The sequence below is a fragment of the Thalassophryne amazonica genome, chromosome 3 (assembly GCF_902500255.1).
Source record: "Thalassophryne amazonica chromosome 3, fThaAma1.1, whole genome shotgun sequence".
Taxonomy (NCBI): Eukaryota; Metazoa; Chordata; class Actinopteri; order Batrachoidiformes; family Batrachoididae; genus Thalassophryne; species Thalassophryne amazonica.
In genome coordinates this window covers 6,199,178-6,218,662 of record NC_047105.1, presented here as the reverse complement: position 1 = coordinate 6,218,662, position 19,485 = coordinate 6,199,178, and the positions used below count along the sequence as shown (strand labels likewise).

Below are 19,485 nucleotides of genomic sequence, written 5' to 3'. Positions count from 1 at the left end.
TGCACAGCCGGTGTTCTGTTGAATTGTGCATCTTGTCACATACGTAAATTGACAGTTCCGTGTCCCAACAATATTGCCCATGCATGTGGATGCGCAGTTGTGCAGAGGACAGGAATGACATCTCGTTGAACACCGGTCAGGGCGCGGAGTAATACAACCAAATGTGAAACGGTTAAATATTTTGCCACCGTTACCCCGATAATATATGGTCTGAAATCTCACACGATTAACCAATCACATTCACAGAAAAAATGTAATTGGATTAGAATAATGGTTAGACAAAATCCAACCACTAGGAGCAGTGTGCAGTCACAGTCTGGCGCCCGGGGACCAACTCCAGATGTAGACGCTGCGTTGGTCAGGGGCAGAGAAAGGAGCAGACCGTAAATAAGCATGTTTATTTGGTAGACCTTGGTCATGAGCAGATAGTGGGACTTTAGTGGACTGTCAGACAATAACAGACTGTCAGACCTTATTGGACCATCGTGCACATGCAGCTGGTTGGACCTCAGTGGATCATCGGACCTTAGGGGACCATCAGACCTCAGTGGATCATTGGACCTCAGTGGATCATCAGACCGTTGCAGACTGTTGGACCTTGTTGGTTGTTTGCACACTCTAAAACTTTCCCAAAATATTTCTTTTGACTCTGCCGTTGTGCTTTGATGATCTCTGATGTTTAGTCTGTTCAAAAAATAAGAGTTTGTAACTCTACTTCATTTCTTTCTGGGAACACAGTAAGTGGACGATATAACGATCAAACTTTAGAATGTGTGAAATCACATGAGCACTCAGATTATCAGCAAGTCCCATCAGCCACCTTGTTGAGTAAAATGTTCGAACTTCTTTCTTGGGGTCCAAGGACATTCATCTGTCATGATGTTATTTATTTGGTATTTTGTTTGTAAGAGAAAAACCTCCCTTCAAAAATCAACCATTGTTGCTTCGGCGTCTCCTGTGGTCGTCACTAATTATAGCGACGTCCCGTTTCCCCCAACGACCGTCACATCCTGTTTGTCCAATGGGAACACAGTGCACACTGTGGACAGACCCAGGTTCTGAGGAGACTTAGATCCAGTCAGATGAAAAACCCCGTAGCTGAGGAAGGAGGAGAGAGGAGATGCTGAGGAGATCTGGACTATAAGTGAAGAAGAGGGAGAAAAGAGTCCTGAGCAAGTGAAAGGTCCAACGAAGACAACCTGTGAAGACAAGTGAGGTGGAAGGAGAGAGCAGGAAGATGAGACGCTGACAGAAGACAAACAAAGGAGGAGAAGAAGAACTAAGAGATAGGGGAGTGCTGATGTTGCTGGGAGGAGACGAGGAGGAGGTGCAGATGTGTCTGTTAGCAGAGAGTTGATTTAACACCTGACCTGTTTTGAGGAGGAGTCCCTGATGATGGGCTGCTGTCTGTTTGTTTACTATAGGGTGAGTCTTTGTGTCTTCACTCATTTCCTACATTTCCCAGAATACAACAGTTTGGCAAGTAGCACTGCAGGTAAAAATCCTGCTGGTCAAAATGTTACCTGGTAAAATACCAACACAACTTTTTTTTACTGAAACTTATATTATCACGGACAAAAAAAACACCCTATGGGCGGGGTTTGTGCTCGCGCATGCGTGTGTGTGTGTTTGTCGGGGGGAGTTGCCCCATACATGCATATGCTTCTATTGTTATATTATGATTATTATTATAATTTATATATTTTATTATTAAAGTTATTGGAACTTTTATTGTTTTTATATTTGCAGGCGTTATTAGATACCGACTGGACTTTGCCTGGTGGGATTTCCACCTTTGACTGTGTGATCTGTTGACTTTTGTGAGCTTTATGAGCTGAAGGTTTCTGGTCTTCTGTTCCGCTTGGACACCGGACCGCGAACCCATTGATATAGTTCTGGTAGGTTCTTCCCGTGAACTGTCCCATAATGATGGAAGTGGATCAGACTGTACCCGGGTTATTTGAGTAGTTTGAGTGAGCCGTCTGGACTATCGTGAGTACTGCCGGTGAGTACAGATCCTGGTGACACTTTGGACATGGGTTCGGTTCCCGTCGCCTATGTCTTTTATTTATTTAACAGGCAAATTCTTCCGACGTGCACAATCTGTTAGATTAGGAGCTTTGAGCCCAAATGGTTCTCTGTGGTTTCAGAGAGTTGTTGTTGTCACCACAGTGGATCCGATACAGGTCCACATTGGGATTTGGCACCAGTTTTTCACCGGATGCCCTTTCTGATGAAACTCCAGGTGCACACAGAGGAACACACAGTCTCTCAGTCCCTGGTCATCCTGAGCACTCGCCCAGCCAAGCCCTAACCAGGATGACCAGGTTGCCTGACCTCTGAGGTCTGAAGGGACCAGGTCCAGCTCTCTATGGTTCCTCAGATCAGTTTTTGGATATCTGGCACTTTTGAACCAGAGGGACTTTTCGTTGTTCTTAGAACCATTGGACGAAGTACCTGCATGGGGAAGTCTAGGAGGCTTTATTAGTTCCTGCTACTTCATAGTAGGAACTCTGGCACCACAATGGGAACCTTTAGTGCCATAAGTGTCCAGAGTGAGAACTGCATGTGGTCCCACTCCATGCAGAGTTATATAAACCAGTGATTCTCAACCGGGGTGCCGCGGCACCCTAGGGTGCCGTGATCGATCGTCAGGGGTGCCGTGGGTATTTTTCATATTTGCAATTCTTTTTCATATTCGCGATTACCGTGAATTATTTATTTTATCCATAAAGCATAAAACGACTCAGAATCTGATGTCAAACGTGCTGCAGTCTCGCTCTCGTCTTAAGGCGGGACAATAACAAGGAGGCTGACGGCCGATTAAAACAGTGCCGTCTCCTTCAAAAGCCGTCTAAAATGCGGAGCTGTCGGTGTGTGTGTCTGTGCCTGTGTGCGTGCGCGTGGAGTTAACAGGCTGCAGACTCCGAGGGAGGGGGTGGGTGAGGGAGATTCCTGAATGCAGGCGCGACACGTTCAGTGCGCAGCGAGCGCAGAGCAGAGAGAGGATTTTAACCCGAGTGAACGTTAACAAAACGGAAACTTGAAGCTGCCTTTACTTCTCTCTGAACTTTCTCTAAAGGTGTGATTCTGCCGTTACCGTCCTGTTCACACCATGTGCGCGTCGTATGCTGAATTTATGAGATCATGAGATGAAATAAACGGTCAAATTTCTTTAAAAACATATTTAAAAAATGAGAATATATGAATGAACTGAGCCACAAAAAAAAAACAATGTTCAGACGCAGAGATCACAAAAAGCAGGTGAGAACTCTGAACTTTAACAGCTGTTATTTTCCAAAGGTATTTATTTGTTCAATCTTGAGCTTAATGCAGTGTTTAAGCACAAAACGTGACTGATGAGGAGAAACAATTTCAGAAATGCAACAGAAACAACCACAAATCAGAAAAAGTTGGGACTATGTAAAATGAAGATAAAAATAAAAATGTTGCACCATTCCCAGTTTCTCCACTCACAGAAGCCAAACGTTCTTCCAGAGTTGTGTAATTATACTACAATAGTAGAATATAAAGAAGGGGAAAAAAAGAAAAAAAAAATAGACAATATATTCGTCAATCGCAATTATTTGTCTGACAATTAATCGTCTCCAGAAATTCCTAATCGTGACAGCCCTACTTGAGATCAGAGCGCAAAATGCTTGAGGATTTTCGAAATGCCGTGTTTTCTGTATCAATTTTCTATTGCGATAATTGGGTTTTGCGTAAAACCAGAGAAAATAGCATTATAATATTATTTTGGTTGGTGTGTCGCAAGATTTTGTAAATATAAAAAGGGTGCCGCGGCTCAAAAAAGGTTGAAAATCACTGATATAAACTCTGTCACAGTGCTGAATCGAGGTGTTTAAATCTAACAGGAGGTATTTATACAACCGGAGAGTTCATTCCCTGGGAGGGTCCTGGGTCTTCCTGTCCCATTGATTCGGCTGACGTTTTGGTCATCGACCAAACCGCAGTGTGTTTGATTCCAGAAGACTGAATCATCATACTGTAACAGCTCCAAGGGTGCGGCTGGATCTCCGCGCCGGCGGTTTGCATTTTTCCTGACCTTTGACCTGGATCAGGGCAGAGGTCAGGCTCAGTGTGGGTGGAGGAAGTTCAAATAAATTCTTCTAGACAAAGCTTGTTTTTAAAGTCTTTTTCTGTGAGGACAAGGAGAACTGATCACCAGCCTTTGTTTAGTGTTATTGATCTGGTTTCCATGGAAACGAGGATTTAAAGGAGCAGCTTGGTTGTATCAAGTCTGAACACAACAACCTGCAGGTTTCCTCCCATTGTTACAGCCAACATCCTCCTCCTGCTCCTCATCTCACTCATCCTCCTCTCACTCCTCCTTCTGCTCTTCCTCTTCCTCCTGCTCCTCCTCCTCCTCTCACTCCTCCCCCTCCTGCCGCTTCTCCTCCTCCTCTCACTCCTCCTCTTCCTGCTCCTCCTCCTGTTCCTCTTACTCCTCCCCTTCCTGTCACTCCTCCTCTCACTCCTGTTCCTCTTACTCCTTCCCCTCCTGTCACTCCTCCTCATCATCTCACTGCTCCTCCCACCCGTGCTCCTCCTGCTCGTCCTCTCACTCCTCCTCCTGTCACTCCTCCTCCTCTTGCTCCTCTGCCTGTCACTCCTCCTCTCCCTCTTACTCCTGCTGATCTCACTCCTCCTCCTCCTCCTCTCACTCCTGCTCCATCTCCTGCTCCTTATCCTGTTCCTCTCACTCCTGCTCCAATGACCTCCTCTCTGTCCTTTTAGGTCCTGCTTTTTCTCCTCCCTTTTTCCGTTTTCCTCTTTGTCTCCTCACTTCTTCAGTCATGTCCTTTCTTCATCTCCTTTTTTGTACTGTTTTCATCATCTCTCTTCTAATTATAACAGTACTTCCTCCTCCTCCTCCTTTTTGAGAATTGGTTGTTTTCACTCTTTTATTTCAGTGTTTTGGAGTTTCGTATTAAAGTTCATTCTTTATTTATACAAACGTCATCAGGTTCATCATGACATGGCTTGTAGTAGCGTCTGTCTTCCCCCATGAGCAGCAGAGAGTCTTTGTGATGTCCCTGTTCTTATTCCATCATTGTTGTGTGTTGTTTTTTGTCTTGCAGAAGAAGAGGAAGCAGGCCAGCAGGAACGCAGACGACCTCAGTCTCTGCAGTCTGGACATTAACGTAAGTCCGTCCAGACATGCCTCGTCTGTCTCCGCTATCATCCCGGGGGCCATCTGATGAAAAGGGCGGAGTTAAACAAAAAAATTGACCTCATGGTTCTGGTTTCATATGAAAGCAGTCCTCAGTGTCCATTTGTTTGTGTTTGAACCTTCCAACTCATTGACCTGACCTTGTTTTTCCAGCATGCACCCAGGTAACGACCTGACCTTGTCTGTGATTAAAGGTCAGAGGTTAGGTTCTTCTTTTACCTTTTTTGGCATATAATTTCGTAACAGTGAGGCAAACCTCACTGTCAGTAGTCAACCTCAAAGGTCAGATATCAAGGTTAAGGTTAAAGGTCAAAGTACGTTGTAATAAAATGATCTTTCCTCACATCCTGGGTCATTTAGACCCAGGTTTGGTTTTTCTTGACAGCTCAGGTAGTCTGACCTTGACTAAGGTCAGAAATGATCAAAGGTCATGTAGTCTTAAGGGCAGATAGTGTTGGTCTGGTCCACATGGAACTAATCCATGGTTTACTCCCCTGGGTTGCTCTCCAGTTCTACAACCCCAATTCCAATGAAGTTGGGACGTTGTGTAAAATGTAAATAAAAACAGAATACAATGATTTGAAAATCCTCTTCAACCTATATTCAATTGAATACACCACAAAGACCAGATATTTAATGTTCAAACTGATAAACTTTATTGTTTTTGTGCAAATATTTGCTCATTTTGAAATGGATGTCTGCAACACATTTAAAAAAAGTTGGGACAGTGGTATGTTTACCACTGTGTTACATCACCTTTCCTTCTAACAACACTCAGTAAGCATTTGGGAACTGAGGACACTAATTGTGAGTGTCATGATTGGGTATAAAAGGAGTTATCTCCAAAAGGCTCAGCCGTTCACAAGCAAAGATGAGGTGAGGATCACCACTTTGTGAACAACTGCGTGAAAAAATAGTGAAACAGTTTAAAAACAATGTTTCTCAATGTTCAGTTGCAAGGAATTTAGGGATTCACACACACCCAGAAACACAGCTGCCTTCTCACAGATGCTGGCTTTTGGACTTTGCACTGGTAACAATCTGGATGGTCTTTTTCCTCTTTTGTCCAGAGGACACAACGTCCATATTTCCAAAAACAATTTGAAATGTGGACTCATCAGACCACAGCACACTTTTCCACTTTGCGTCTGTTCATTTCAAATGAGCTTGGGCCCAGAGAAGGCGACGGTGTTTCTGGATGTTGTTGATGTATGGCTTTTTCTTTGCATGGTAGAGTTTTAACTTGCACTTGTAGATGTATTGATGAACTGTGTTAACTGACAATGGTTTTCTGAAGTGTTCCTGAGCCCACGCGGTAAGATCCTTTGCACAGTGATGTTGGTTTTTAATGCAGTGCCGCCTGAGGGATCGAAGGTCACGGGCATTCAATGTTGTTTTTCGGCCTTCCTGCTTATGTGTAGAAAGTTCTCCAGATTCTCTGAATCTTCTGATTATATTATGGACTGTAGATGATGGAATCCCTAAATTTCTTGCAATTGAACATTGAGAAACATTGTTTTTAAACTGTTTGACTATTCTTTCACGCAGTTGTTCACAAAGTGGTGATCCTCACCCCATCTTTGCTTGTGAATGGCTGAGCCTTTTGGAGATACTCCTTTTATACCCAATCATGACACTCACAATTAGTGTCCTCAGTTCCCAAACACTTATTGAGTGTTGTTAAAAGGAAAGGTGATGTAACACAGTGGTAAACATACCACTGTCCCAACTTTTTGAAATGTGTTGTAGGCATCCATTTCAAAATGAGCAAATATTTGCACAAAAACTATAAAGTTTATCAGTTTGAACATTAAATATCTTGTCTTTGTGGTGTAGTCAATTGAATATAGGTTAAAGAGGATTTGCAAGTCATTGTATTCTGTTTTTATTTACATTTTACACAACGCCCCAACTTCATTGGAATTGGGGTTGTAAGAAATGTTTTCTTCTTTTCTCTATTTTCATAAGTTGTTAAATATTGTGCTTTTACTTGTCTGAAATGTTGGTATTTGTGATGATGGGGGAGCTGTGATATGTGAAGTTGGGATCATGGCTGACAGCAAAATGGGATCTTTGTCGATCTCTGTGTCACTTTGTGGATCTTTGAGACTCTGGGTCTCTCTCTGTCTCTCTTTAGGGCTCTTTGCGGACCCTTGAAGGATAGTTATGCCTGTTTAGGTCTCTTTGTGGATATCTGAGTCTCTCTGTGGATCTTTGTGGATCTCTGGGTCTCTCTGGATCTTTGTGGATCTCTGGGTCTCTTTGTGGATCTCTGGGTGTCTTTGTAGATCTCTGGGTCTCTTTGTGGATCGCTGTCTTTCTTTAGGGCTCTTTGCAGACCCTTGAAGGATCTTTGTGTCTCTTTAGGGCTCTTTGCAGACCCTTGAAGGATCTTTGTGTCTCTTTAGGGCTCTTTGTGTCTCTTTGTGGATCTCTGGGTTTCTTTGTGTCTCTTTGCGGACCCTTGATTGATTTGATTTGTTTATTTAGCACAAAATAAAACTCATACAAAAATAATGTATATACATAAAACAACAAAAGAGAGAGAGAGAAAAAATTACAATATAAGTAATGTGCAAGGGAGTGGTGGAAGCCAAAAAGGCTTATAGAGAATCCACTCCCGAACAAAGCAAACATAACAGAATACAACAGAATTACACCATTTTTTCCAGATTATAACAAATCATTGTAAATACTTCTGCAGGATCTTTGCTTTTAGTCCACTTTAGTACATATATAAGGTGACAGATGGAGTTACAAGATGTACTTCATCATTCCAAGAATTAACGTGATGATATCTGATGTGATGCTGATAACGACTCGCTCTATGCAAAGGTAAGTGCAAATGTGCAGCCTGTCTGGTCGGATCATTATGAATTTGATGGTTATGCACAAAATAATATTTAATGAAGGAAGTCCACTTAATATCATAGAGAGACCTGAAAACAAATGTGCAAGTCAAGAATATATTTATATGAAAAATATTTAAGAGCTAACTCAGCCACATGGGGTGTGCAGCCAGTACATTCTGAGTGCCGGTCCCAAGCCCGGATAAATGAGGAGGGTTGCGTCAGGAAGGGCATCCGGCGTAAAACAAGCCAACCAAACTATGCAGACTCAGAATCGAATTCCCATACCGGATCGGTCGCGGCCCGGGTTAACAACGTCCGCCACCGGTGCTGTTGCCCAGCAGGGTGCCGGTGGAAATTGGGCTACTGCTGGGCGAAGACGACGAAGAAGAGGAGGAAAACGTTGCCACGAACAGCGGGAGAAGAAGAAAACTAGAAGGGTGGAAATGAGAGTGGGGACTTTGAATGTTGGTAGTATGACTGGTAAAGGGAGAGAGCTGGCTGATATGATGGAGAGGAGAAAGGTAGACATATTGTGTGTGCAAGAGACCAAGTGGAAGGGAAGTAAGAGCAGGAGCATTGGCGGTGGGTACAAGTTGTTGTACCATGGTGAGGACAGGAAGAGAAATGGTGTTGGGATCATTTTAAAGGAAGAGTATGTTAAAAGTGTGTTGGAGGTTAAGCGAGTGTCTGACAGGGTGATGAGTGTGAAGTTGGAAATTGAAGGGGTGATGATGAATATCATCAGTGCATATGCCCCACAGGTAGGTTGTGAGATGAAGGAGAAAGAAGATTTCTGGAGTGTTAGATGAGGTGGTGGAGAGTGTGCCCAAGCATGAAAGAGTGGTGATAGGAGCAGACTTCAATGGGCATGTTGGTGAAGGGAACAGAGGTGATGAGGAAGTAATGGGTAGATATGGTATCAAGGATAGGAATGGGGAAGGACAGATGGTAGTTGATTTTGCAAAAAGGATGGAAATGGCTGTGGTGAATACCTACTTTAAGAAAAGGGAGGAGCACAGGGTAACATATAAGAGTGGAGGAAGGTGCACACAGGTGAACTACATTCTTTATAGGAGATGCAAGCTAAAAGAAATCACAGACTGTAAGGTGGTAGCAGGGGAGAGTGTCACTAGACAGCATAGGATGGTTGTTTGTAGGATGACTTTAGAGGTAAAGAAGAAGAAGAGAGTGAGAGCTCAACAAAGGATCAGATGGTGGAAGCTGAAGGAGGAAGACTGTTGTGTGAAATTTAGCGAGCAGGTGAGAGAAGCACTAGTTGGAGGGGAAGCAATTTTGGACAACTGGAAAAGTACTGCAGATGTGGTGAGGGAGACAGCTAGGGCAGTACTGGGTATGACATCTGGACAGTGGAAGGAAGACAAGGAGACTTGGTGGTGGAATGAAGAGGTCCAGGAAAGCATAAGGAGAAAGAGGTTGGCGAAAAAGTTTTGGGATAGTCGGAGAGATGAAGAAAGTAGACAGGAGTACAAGGAGATGCGGCATAAGGCGAGAAGAGAAGTGGCAAAAGCAAAGGAAAAGGCATATTGCGAGCTGTACAAGAAGTTGAATAGTAAGGAAGGAGAAAAGGACTTGTACCAATTGGCCAGACAAAGGGACAGAGCTGGAAAGGATGTGCAGCAGGTTAGAGTGGTAAAAGATGCACATGGTAATGTGCTGACAAGTGAGGAGTGTGTGCTGAGAAGGTGGAGGGAATATTTTGAAGAGTTGATGAATAAAGAAAATGAGCGAGAGAAAAGGCTGGATGATGTGGTGAGAGTAAATCAGGAAGTAAAAGAGATTAGCAAGGAAGAAGTGAGGGCTGCTATGAATAGGATGAAGAGTGGAAAGGCAGTTGGTCCAGATGACATTCCAATGGAGGCATGGAAATGTCTAGGAGAGATGGCAGTAGAGTTTCTAACCAGATTATTTAATAAAATCTTGGAAAGTGAGAGGATGCCTGAGGAGTGGAGATGAAGTGTGCTGGTTCCTATTTTCAAGAACAAGGGTGATGTGCAGAGCTGCAGTAACTACAGAGGCATAAAGCTGATCAGCCACAGCATGAAGTTATGGGAAAGAGTAGTAGAAGCAAGGCTTAGAAAACAGGTGATCTGTGAGCAGCAATATGGTTTCATGCCAAGAAAGAGCACTGCAAATGCAATGTTTGCTCTGAGAATACTGTTGGAGAAGTACAGAGAAGGACAGAAAGAGTTACATTGTGTGTTTGTGGACTTAGAAAAAGCTTATGATAGGGTGCCAAGAGAAGAGTTGTGGCATTGTATGAGGAAGTCTGGAGTGGCAGAGAAGTATGTTAGGGTAGTGCAGGACATGTACAAGAATAGTGTGACAGCGGTGAGATGCGCAGTCGGAATGACAGACTCATTCAAGGTGGAGGTGGGATTACACCAAGGATCAGCTCTGAGTCCTTTCTTGTTTGCAGTGGTGATGGACAGGTTGACAGATGAGATCAGACAGGAGTCCCCATGGACTATGATGTTTGCAGATGACATTGTGATCTGTAGTGAGAGTAGAGAGCAAGTTGAGTCTAGTCTGGAGAAGTGGAGATATGCTTTGGAGAGAAGGGGAATGAAAGTCAGTAGAAGCAAGACTGAGTACATGTGTGTGAATGAGAGGGAGCTCAGTGGAATAGTGCAGTTACAAGGAGTAGAAGTGGTGAAAGTAGATGAGTTTAAATATTTGGGGTCAACTGTTCAAAGTAATGGAGAGTGTGGTAGAGAGGTGAAGAAGAGAGTGCAGGCAGGGTGGAGTGGGTGGAGAAAGGTGGCAGGAGTGATTTGTGACAGAAGAATATCAGCAAGAGTGAAGGGGAAAGTTTACAAAACAGTAGTGAGACCAGCTATGTTGTATGGTTTAGAGACAGTGGCACTAACAAAAAGACAGGAGGCAGAGCTGGAGGTGGCAGAGCTGAAGATGTTGAGATTCTCTTTGGGAGTGACAAGAATGGACAAGATTAGGAATGAACATATCAGAGGGACAGCTCAGGTGGGACGATTTGGAGACAAAGTCAGAGAGGCGAGATTGACATGGTTTGGACATGTGCAGAGGAGGGACCCAGGGTATATAGGGAGAAGGATGCTGAGGATGGAGCCACCAGGCAGGAGGAGAAGAGGGAGACCAAAGAGGGAGGTTCATGGATGTGCTGAGAGACGACATGCAGGTGGTTGGTGTGACAGAGGAAGATACAGAGGACAGGGTGAGATGGAAACAATTGATCTGCTGTGGCGACCCCTAATGGGAACAGCCGAAAGACGAAGAAGAAGAAGAAAAATATTTAAGAGCTACAATTTTAAAAACAGAGGTGCACTTGGAGCACAAGGTTTCGAACGAGTAGCTATTCAAGCCAATTTTTTTCTGTAGAAGAAATATTTTGTTTATGTAAGTTGCAAAGGTACTTCCCCATACAGTATTACAATAACTTAAATATGGATAAACTAAACTATAATATAATGTTAAAAGACATTTGTGATGTACTAAATATCTTATTTTGCTTATGATGTTATGTGTCGGACGCAGCCCGGAGAACCGACCAGCGTTTGAAGGACCCAGTATAAAATAAGCAGAGCACGGTACAAAGGATAACAGAGTTTAATGAACATAACAGTGCTGTGAAAAATATAAAAGTGCGCGGTCTGGCGTGGTGGATTGCGGTGCGCTCCCAGCAGCGCTAACGGTCCGGAGCCAGAACTGGTTCGGACCCAAGGACCCCGCCGACACCCCCCAGGTGGCCGCGACAAACCGAGTCTGTGAAAGAAGGAATCATTATGTGAGTCCACACTCAACACACAGAGAGAATGCTCAAAGGTGCACAAACAGCAAACACTTCCTGGCTTAATTACTAATCAGCTTCCCACCCTGCAGGCATGGAACATCCAGTTCACAAAACTCCACTGCAGTGGAAGCTGATTACACGACCAACTTACAGCTCAATATAATAAGGTGTGAGGGACACCACATTTACTGACTGTATAAATGTTAGTCACAAAATCTAACGTACCTCAGGAAGTGTGCTGACGAGCGTGAGACCTCACCCTCTCCTCTTTCACAGACCATGCATCAAACTTGGACGTTCTCTGCATCCACTGATGATGAGATGGCTCCCGAGACGACGATCTCACCCGTCTGGTCACAAGGTCGAGTCTCTGGCAAATACACACTGTGTACTCCAGTCTTAAATGCCACCATGTTCCAATCCATGTAGATGCACCACAGCTGTGAGTCCTGACGAGCCGCAGGTGATCAGCCTCAGGTGATCAGGGTGAGGTCCTGATAAACTCAGCTACACAGCCACTCAGTCCCAAATGCAAGCCACCTGGAAGGAAAAACAAAAGACAGAAACAAAAAGGCAGCCAGGCCCCCCAGCCATACATCAGTACCCCACCCTCACGGGAAGCCTCCCGGCGACCACACATACCTGGCCCAGGAGAAACACCCCCCTCCAGGGACCATGGCTGGAAACCGTATCCGCATTCATCTTCCAACAGAATCTTCATCTAACAGAACGGTAGATGTCTTCTCCTCTGGCTGCATCTTTGCCCTTGTTTCTATCAGTCAATTAGCACAGGTGTGGCCAGGAGTTCTTGAACCTGTGCGGTCAGCCTTTGTCCAACCATGTTCACAGTCTGATTAGTCATAAAACAAAAAAGACAAACACAAACAACCAAAACACCCCCCCCTCCCCAGAGGCCCGTTCCATCAAACCCCGGGAAGGGGAGAAAAGAAAAACAACCCAAAGTTAAGCTTGCAAATAAAACTGCTAACACCCCCCCCCCCCCCCCCCCCCCCCAACGACATGTAGGGACCAACACCCCCCAGAGGACATCCCGCCAGCTCCAGGAGTAATAACCACAGCCGAGGTCCCTCTGGGATCCAACGTCACCCACGGGGACTCCCAGCGCCTCCCAGAGGACCATTCCATCAACCCCAGGAGACGCCTCCCCTCATGACCAACGGACCCAGCCCCGGCCGTCTATGGCTAGATGGACCCACAGCCCTTTCCCCCCCCCAGAGGACACCACAGTCAAACCCCGACGGCGGAAACTGGGGGGAAAAACAAAAGGAGAAAAAACAAAAAAATACAAACAAAACAACCCCAACCCCACCCCCTTGGCGCAGTGGAAACTGGAAGCACGTCCAGTGTCACCAACCGTGACTATACCCCAGAAGCCAACCGGGAGGAGTGGAACAGCGGTTATGGCAGACGGCACAAAACGGCGCCACTCCTCCGACTTCCAAACCAGCCACCAGCTGCGGGTATATCCCACTGCCCCAAACCTCAGCCACGCCGATGGCAGACGGCTCAAAGGCGCGCTGAAGCCGGAGGTGGAACAGGGAATCAACAAACAAACCCCCCCCCCCCCCCCCCCCCCCAGGTGCAGAGGTTACCTGGGAAACGCCCAGCATAACCAAACTGCACCACTCCAGCAACGCCGACACTACGGCTCACACGGCTGGAGCCAGAGGAGAAGAGAGGGAACAAAAAGAAAATACCCCAAACCCCCCCTCCCCTCCCGGGTGCAGAGGTTACCTGGGAAACGCCCAGCATAACCAACCTGCACCACTCCAGCAACGCCGACTCTATGGCTCACCCGGCTGGAGTCAGAGGAGAAGAGAGGGCATAACAAAAAAACAAAACAAAAAAAAAAGAAAAAAACAACCCAATTACCCCCCCATGACCCCCCAGGGGACCGTCCCATCAAACCCTGGGAGGTGAAACTGAAAGAAATAAAAAGAAAGACTAACAGACTAACATAAAGTTGCTTGGGTCCTTTTTTTTTTACAGCCATAACTGCAGGGTCATGACCCCAGACACTAAATAGTGTACAAATAAAAACCCCACACAAAAACCAACTCAAAAAACACCCACACAAAATGAACACACACAAAACTAATAAGTGATTTATACCGTCAAGCTCGAACACACCTGTTCCAACTTAAGAGCTTGACGGTAATGTGACTCAGTCACCAAAAGAGGGAGCCAAAGTGCTAAAAATGAAAAACCCCCTTTGGTAACTGAGAAAACAAACTCATGCTGCCTTTCTGTGCGCAGCTCTGTGTAACACACAACCAAAAATGTGATTCAACTAAATAACACCGGAGCTGACACAACAGACGCAGTAGCTATCATTACCCGGGGAAACGGGGCTACGACTGTAACACAGGAAGCACTGCGACCCGTGCCACAGAGCTCCGCCGTGCGCGTTCACCCATTCCAGACACACTCTTGCAGCTCCCGTTTAAACCTCTTATCCGGTCGGAGCGTGACGCGAAGCCGTCGCCAGTCACACTCCACCACGACCCTCGGATAAGGCACACACAGGAACACGGCTGCATGAGCGCTCAAATCAGTATTCAGTAATGGGTTCTCCAACGCGCACCATCCGGGCGGAGAGCACCCGCAACTGATCCGGATAACTTCTGAACGTCTGCTGCCGCCTTCCCGGCGCGTTACCGTCTCTGCTACCGCTGGGTCCGCGATGTTTGGCCAGAGACTACTGTTATGTGTCGGACGCAGCCCGGAGAACCGACCAGCGTTTGAAGGACCCAGTATAAAATAAGCAGAGCACGGTACAAAGGATAACAGAGTTTAATGAACATAACAGTGCTGTGAAAAATATAAAAGTGCGCGGTCTGGCGTGGTGGATTACGGTGCGCTCCCAGCAGCGCTAACGGTCCGGAGCCAGAACTGGTTCGGACCCAAGGACCCCGCCGACACCCCCCAGGTGGCCGCGACAAACCGAGTCTGTGAAAGAAGGAATCATTATGTGAGTCCACACTCAACACACAGAGAGAACGCTCAAAGGTGCACAAACAGCAAACACTTCCTGGCTTAATTACTAATCAGCTTCCCACCCTGCAGGCATGGAACATCCAGTTCACAAAACTCCACTGCAGTGGAAGCTGATTACACGACCAACATACAGCTCAATATAATAAGGTGTGAGGGACACCACATTTACTGACTGTATAAATGTTAGTCACAAAATCTAACGTACCTCAGGAAGTGTGCTGACGAGCGTGAGACCTCACCCTCTCCTCTTTCACAGACCATGCATCAAACCTGGACGTTCTCTGCATCCACTGATGATGAGATGGCTCCCGAGACGACGATCTCACCCGTCTGGTCACAAGGTCGAGTCTCTGGCAAATACACACTGTGTACTCCAGTCTTAAATGCCACCATGTTCCAATCCATGTAGATGCACCACAGCTGTGAGTCCTGACGAGCCGCAGGTGATCAGCCTCAGGTGATCAGGGTGAGGTCCTGATAAACTCAGCTACACAGCCACTCAGTCCCAAATGCAAGCCACCTGGAAGGAAAAACAAAAGACAGAAACAAAAAGGCAGCCAGGCCCCCCAGCCATACAACATATGATTCCTATTGACTTGGTTATTTTTTTACATTTTGTTCCTGGCTTCTAAGTGTTATATTTCAACTGCTTATGTCTAAAGTCTATGGAAAAATGACTACATTCAGCACAAACTGATTTTATTTTTTTTTAACGTTCTAGAAAGTTCTAAAAGTTTCTTGAAATTTCTAGATAATTCTGGAAACTACTAGAAAATTCTGGACAGTTCTAGCAGTTAAAGAATATTCTAGCAGACTACTCAGTAGTAGTGAAGGCAAATCGAGAATATTCTTGAAAACAGACAAATTTCAAAATATCATTGTCCTGATCACACAAGCAAAGTTTCTGTGGAATAACAGCTATTTTCTATTTATTTAAGGCATAACAGTTTAGGAAAACACACTGTGTACCCAGGAACAAAACAAAAATAAAAATTTGTTACATAGTGTAATCTATTGGCTTTGAACCAGGTTGAATAATTACAAAGATCATCATTTAAAGTACTAACCAAACTATCAATATCTTTGCTGGAAAGATAAGGAAAAGCAGAGCGACACACCGTGCGAAGATTTTTTGTTCTACTATCAGACAATATTTCTATGACAATTGATTCAAAATCAGATTCACTTGAATTCATAAGATGAAATCGGACATTGAAATCTAGATTTTTATGTACAAATATTGAAAGCCCTCCTCCAGACCTTGATTGTCTGACAAAGTGAGTAGAGTTATAAAGTGGCAATTCGTACAAGCCAGTGTCTTTGCACTGCCCAGTCAGCCATGATTCTGTAAGGGCAATTACAGAAAACTCATGATTCAAACAGGATATAAAATGTGTCAATTTATCATAATTTTTTTGGAAGACTATGAATATTTAAATGTAATACTGAAAATGTTTTATAAGGATTAGGATAAGATTGAAGAAGACATTTAAATTTGAGTTCATAATAATCACATGAATAAGGATTATTAACATTAGAGGAAAAGTTCATATCAGGATTATCTTGTAATCTCTAATCTTGAAGGATCTTTGTGTCTCTGTGCCTCTTTGTGTCTCTTTGTGGATCTCTGGGTCTCTCTGTGGATCTTTGTGGATCTCTGAGTGTCTTTGTGTGTCTTTGTGGGTGTCTGGGTCTCTTTGTGGATCTCTGGGTCTCTTTAGGGCTCTTTGCAGACCCTTGAAGGATCTTTGTGTGTCTTTGTGCCTCTTTAGGGCTCTTTGTGTTTCTTTGTGGATCTCTGGGTCTCTTTGTGTCTGTGGATCTCTGGGTCTCTTTGTGTCTCTTTGTGGATCTCTGGTTCTCTTTGTGTCTCTCTGTCGATCTCTGGTTCTCTTTAGGGCTCTTTGCAGACCCTTGAAGGATCTTTGTGTGTCTTTGTGCCTCTTTAGGGCTCTTTGTGTCTCTTTGTGGATCTCTGGGTCTCTTTGTGTCTCTTTGTGGATCTCTGGGTCTCTCTGTGGATCGGTGTGGATCTCTGGGTCTCTCTGTGTCTCTTTGTGGATCTCTGGGTCTCTCTGTGTCTCTTTGTGGTTGTCTGGGTCTCTCTGTCGATCTCTGGGTCTCTTTAGGGCTCTTTGCAGACCCTTGAAGGATCTTTGTGTGTCTTTGTGCCTCTTTAGGGCTCTTTGTGTCTCTTTGTGGATCTCTGGGTCTCTTTGTGTCTGTGGATCTCTGGGTCTCTTTGTGGATCTCTGGGTCTCTCTGTGGATTGGTGTGGATCTCTGGGTCTCTCTGTGTCTCTTTGTGGTTGTCTGGGTCTCTCTGTCGATCTCTGGGTCTCTTTAGGGCTCTTTGCAGACCCTTGAAGGATCTTTGTGTGTCTTTGTGCCTCTTTAGGGCTCTTTGTGTCTCTTTGTGGATCTCTGGGTCTCTTTGTGTCTGTGGATCTCTGGGTCTCTTTGTGTCTGTGGATCTCTGGGTCTCTTTGTGTCTCTTTGTGGATCTCTGGGTCTCTTTGTGTCTCTTTGTGGATCTCTGGGTCTCTCTGTGGATCGGTGTGGCTCTCTGGGTCTCTCTGTGTCTCTTTGTGGATCCCTGGGTCTCTCTGTGTCTCTTTGTGGTTGTCTGGGTCTCTCTGTCGATCTCTGGGTCTCTTTAGGGCTGTTTGCAGACCCTTGAAGGATCTTTGTGTGTCTTTGTTCCTCTTTAGGGCTCTTTGTGTCTCTTTGTGGATCTCTGGGTCTCTTTGTGTCTGTGGATCTCTGGGTCTCTTTGTGTCTCTTTGTGGATCTCTGGGTCTCTCTGTGTCTCTTTGTGGTTGTCTGGGTCTCTCTGTGTCTCTTTGTGGTTGTCTGGGTCTCTCTGTCGATCTCTGGGTCTCTTTAGGGCTCTTTGCAGACCCTTAAAGGATCTTTGTGTCTCTTTGTGGATTTCTGGGTCTCTTTATGGATCTTTGTGGATCTTTAGGATTGAAGGATCTTTGTAGTTCTTGGGACCCCCTGTGGATCTTTAGGACAGAAGGATCTTTGTGGTTCTGTGTGGTTCTTTGGGACCCCTTGCCCTCCTGTCTGTATGTGTCAGTATTTTTAGCTGAGTTGCGGCGTCCCTTGGCTCCCCGGGCGTTTCCTCCAGGATGTCCCCTCTTTCATTGTGATTCACTGCGACCATCAGTCTTATACTGAACAAAGCAGCCGTGACGCTTAATGAACGTATCATTTATTGTTTCTCTGCATTCACTCCCTAAACTTTAATGACTCACACAAAGTGGAGTTGGAACCTTTGTGCTTTTCCTGATAATTTGTTGATCTCTGAGGACTCCATCATAAATCTTCTTCTGTGACCCAATGGTTTCGCTCTGTCGAGGCCGAAGGATTTTCAGGCTTGTCTGTGGAAGAAGAAAGAGTCAGGACATTGACTGTTTGTCAAATAACAGGCTTTAATACAAAGCTTTGGACGCTATTTCAACCAGAGAGTGTGCTCTGATTGGAACAGTGTAAAGTGTGGCTTTCTGAGCACAGCTTTTATCCACATCAGGGCAGGAAGAAATTATGCATACAGTGTTAACACAATACATTTGTTCACACATAAACACAGAGTTAGAGGAAAAGGAAGTAGTGGTTGTTCTATCTATGACAGGGCTGTGATAATTAAAAAGATGATCAAAGGGTCCTTTTCATTTACAAGTCCTTGGAGGTCTCGGAGCCACGTCCCACTGTGAGACTGTCTACAGTGCTTCTTCTTGCATTGTGATTGATCAGGGTGGAGCCATTTGGCTGAGGAGGCAGCCTAAGGAATGGTTTTTATCAAGTGTGTCACAAAAGGCTGTTGATCAGTAAGTTTCACACCAAGCGTGTCTTTAGCAATTAAGTGACAGAAGGGTTACAGTTGGTCAAACAAACAGAACTTTAAACATTTGGTCAAACATTTAATAGAAGAAGGAACATTTACTTTAATAGAAAAGCAATATTTATCATTTTAGTTTCCACAGCTCCATGGGGTCTAACCATTGTGTTTAATCAGAACGCACCTCGTACACTGCCGTCGCACTTTAGCAGCACGTCAGAATACATACAGGCTTAACAAGAAGTCTGTTGTCATAGCGACCATTTACCAAACCCGCTTCAGTAACTGTGTTGTTATTAAATGTCACAATCGCATTTTTTAAAAACTACAATCTCTCAGTAATACACTAACATCACCTGCTCAGCACATCTTATAAATCGCATCAGATGGTTCACTTTTAAGGTTTCACTTTTATGCTAACTAGCAAAGCTAGCATGGAGAGCTGTTGTGGTAACTGGGCCCAATGAGCTAACAAGCAGGTGTGGTTTCTACATGGAAAATAAATTAGCAAGTCCTATCCTGACTTACTACAGATTAGAAACCGGATCAAACTGTTTTAGTCACAGTTGTTATTTCCATGTTTCCATCTCCATGGATGGAGAGGGAAATATTAAATTTTAAATATTGGTTTGATTCTAATAAATTGTCACTTTATTTTGGTAAGACTAAGTGTATTATATTTGGAAATAAGCATAGGAATTTAAATAGAAACCTACCATTGAACAATGTTGAAATTGAAACTGTATCTGAAACTACATTTTTTTAGCATTTTTATTGATGATAAATTAAGT

At 44.6% G+C, this 19,485-nt stretch overlaps 1 protein-coding gene and 1 long non-coding RNA gene across 4 annotated transcripts in view; one reads left to right on the top strand and one right to left on the bottom strand.

Moving 5' to 3' along the window:
• Positions 1 to 19,485, top strand: part of arhgef3 (Rho guanine nucleotide exchange factor (GEF) 3) — a 92,362-nt gene that overhangs the window by 14,782 nt on the left and 58,095 nt on the right. Inside the window, exons 1-2 of one of the 3 annotated variants that reach the window (XM_034165222.1) lie at positions 841 to 1,425; positions 5,106 to 5,165. In XM_034165222.1, coding sequence (XP_034021113.1) covers positions 1,393 to 1,425; positions 5,106 to 5,165 — 93 coding nt within the window. In that variant the 5' untranslated portion in view covers positions 841 to 1,392. Of the gene's footprint in view, positions 1 to 840; positions 1,426 to 5,102; positions 5,166 to 19,485 lie in introns of those variants that run through there. The other 2 variants (XM_034165214.1, XM_034165211.1) reach the window with 2 other exon arrangements.
• The window catches only part of LOC117505671, a 40,279-nt gene that overhangs the window by 1,126 nt on the left and 19,668 nt on the right, over positions 1 to 19,485 (bottom strand). The window lies entirely within an intron of this gene.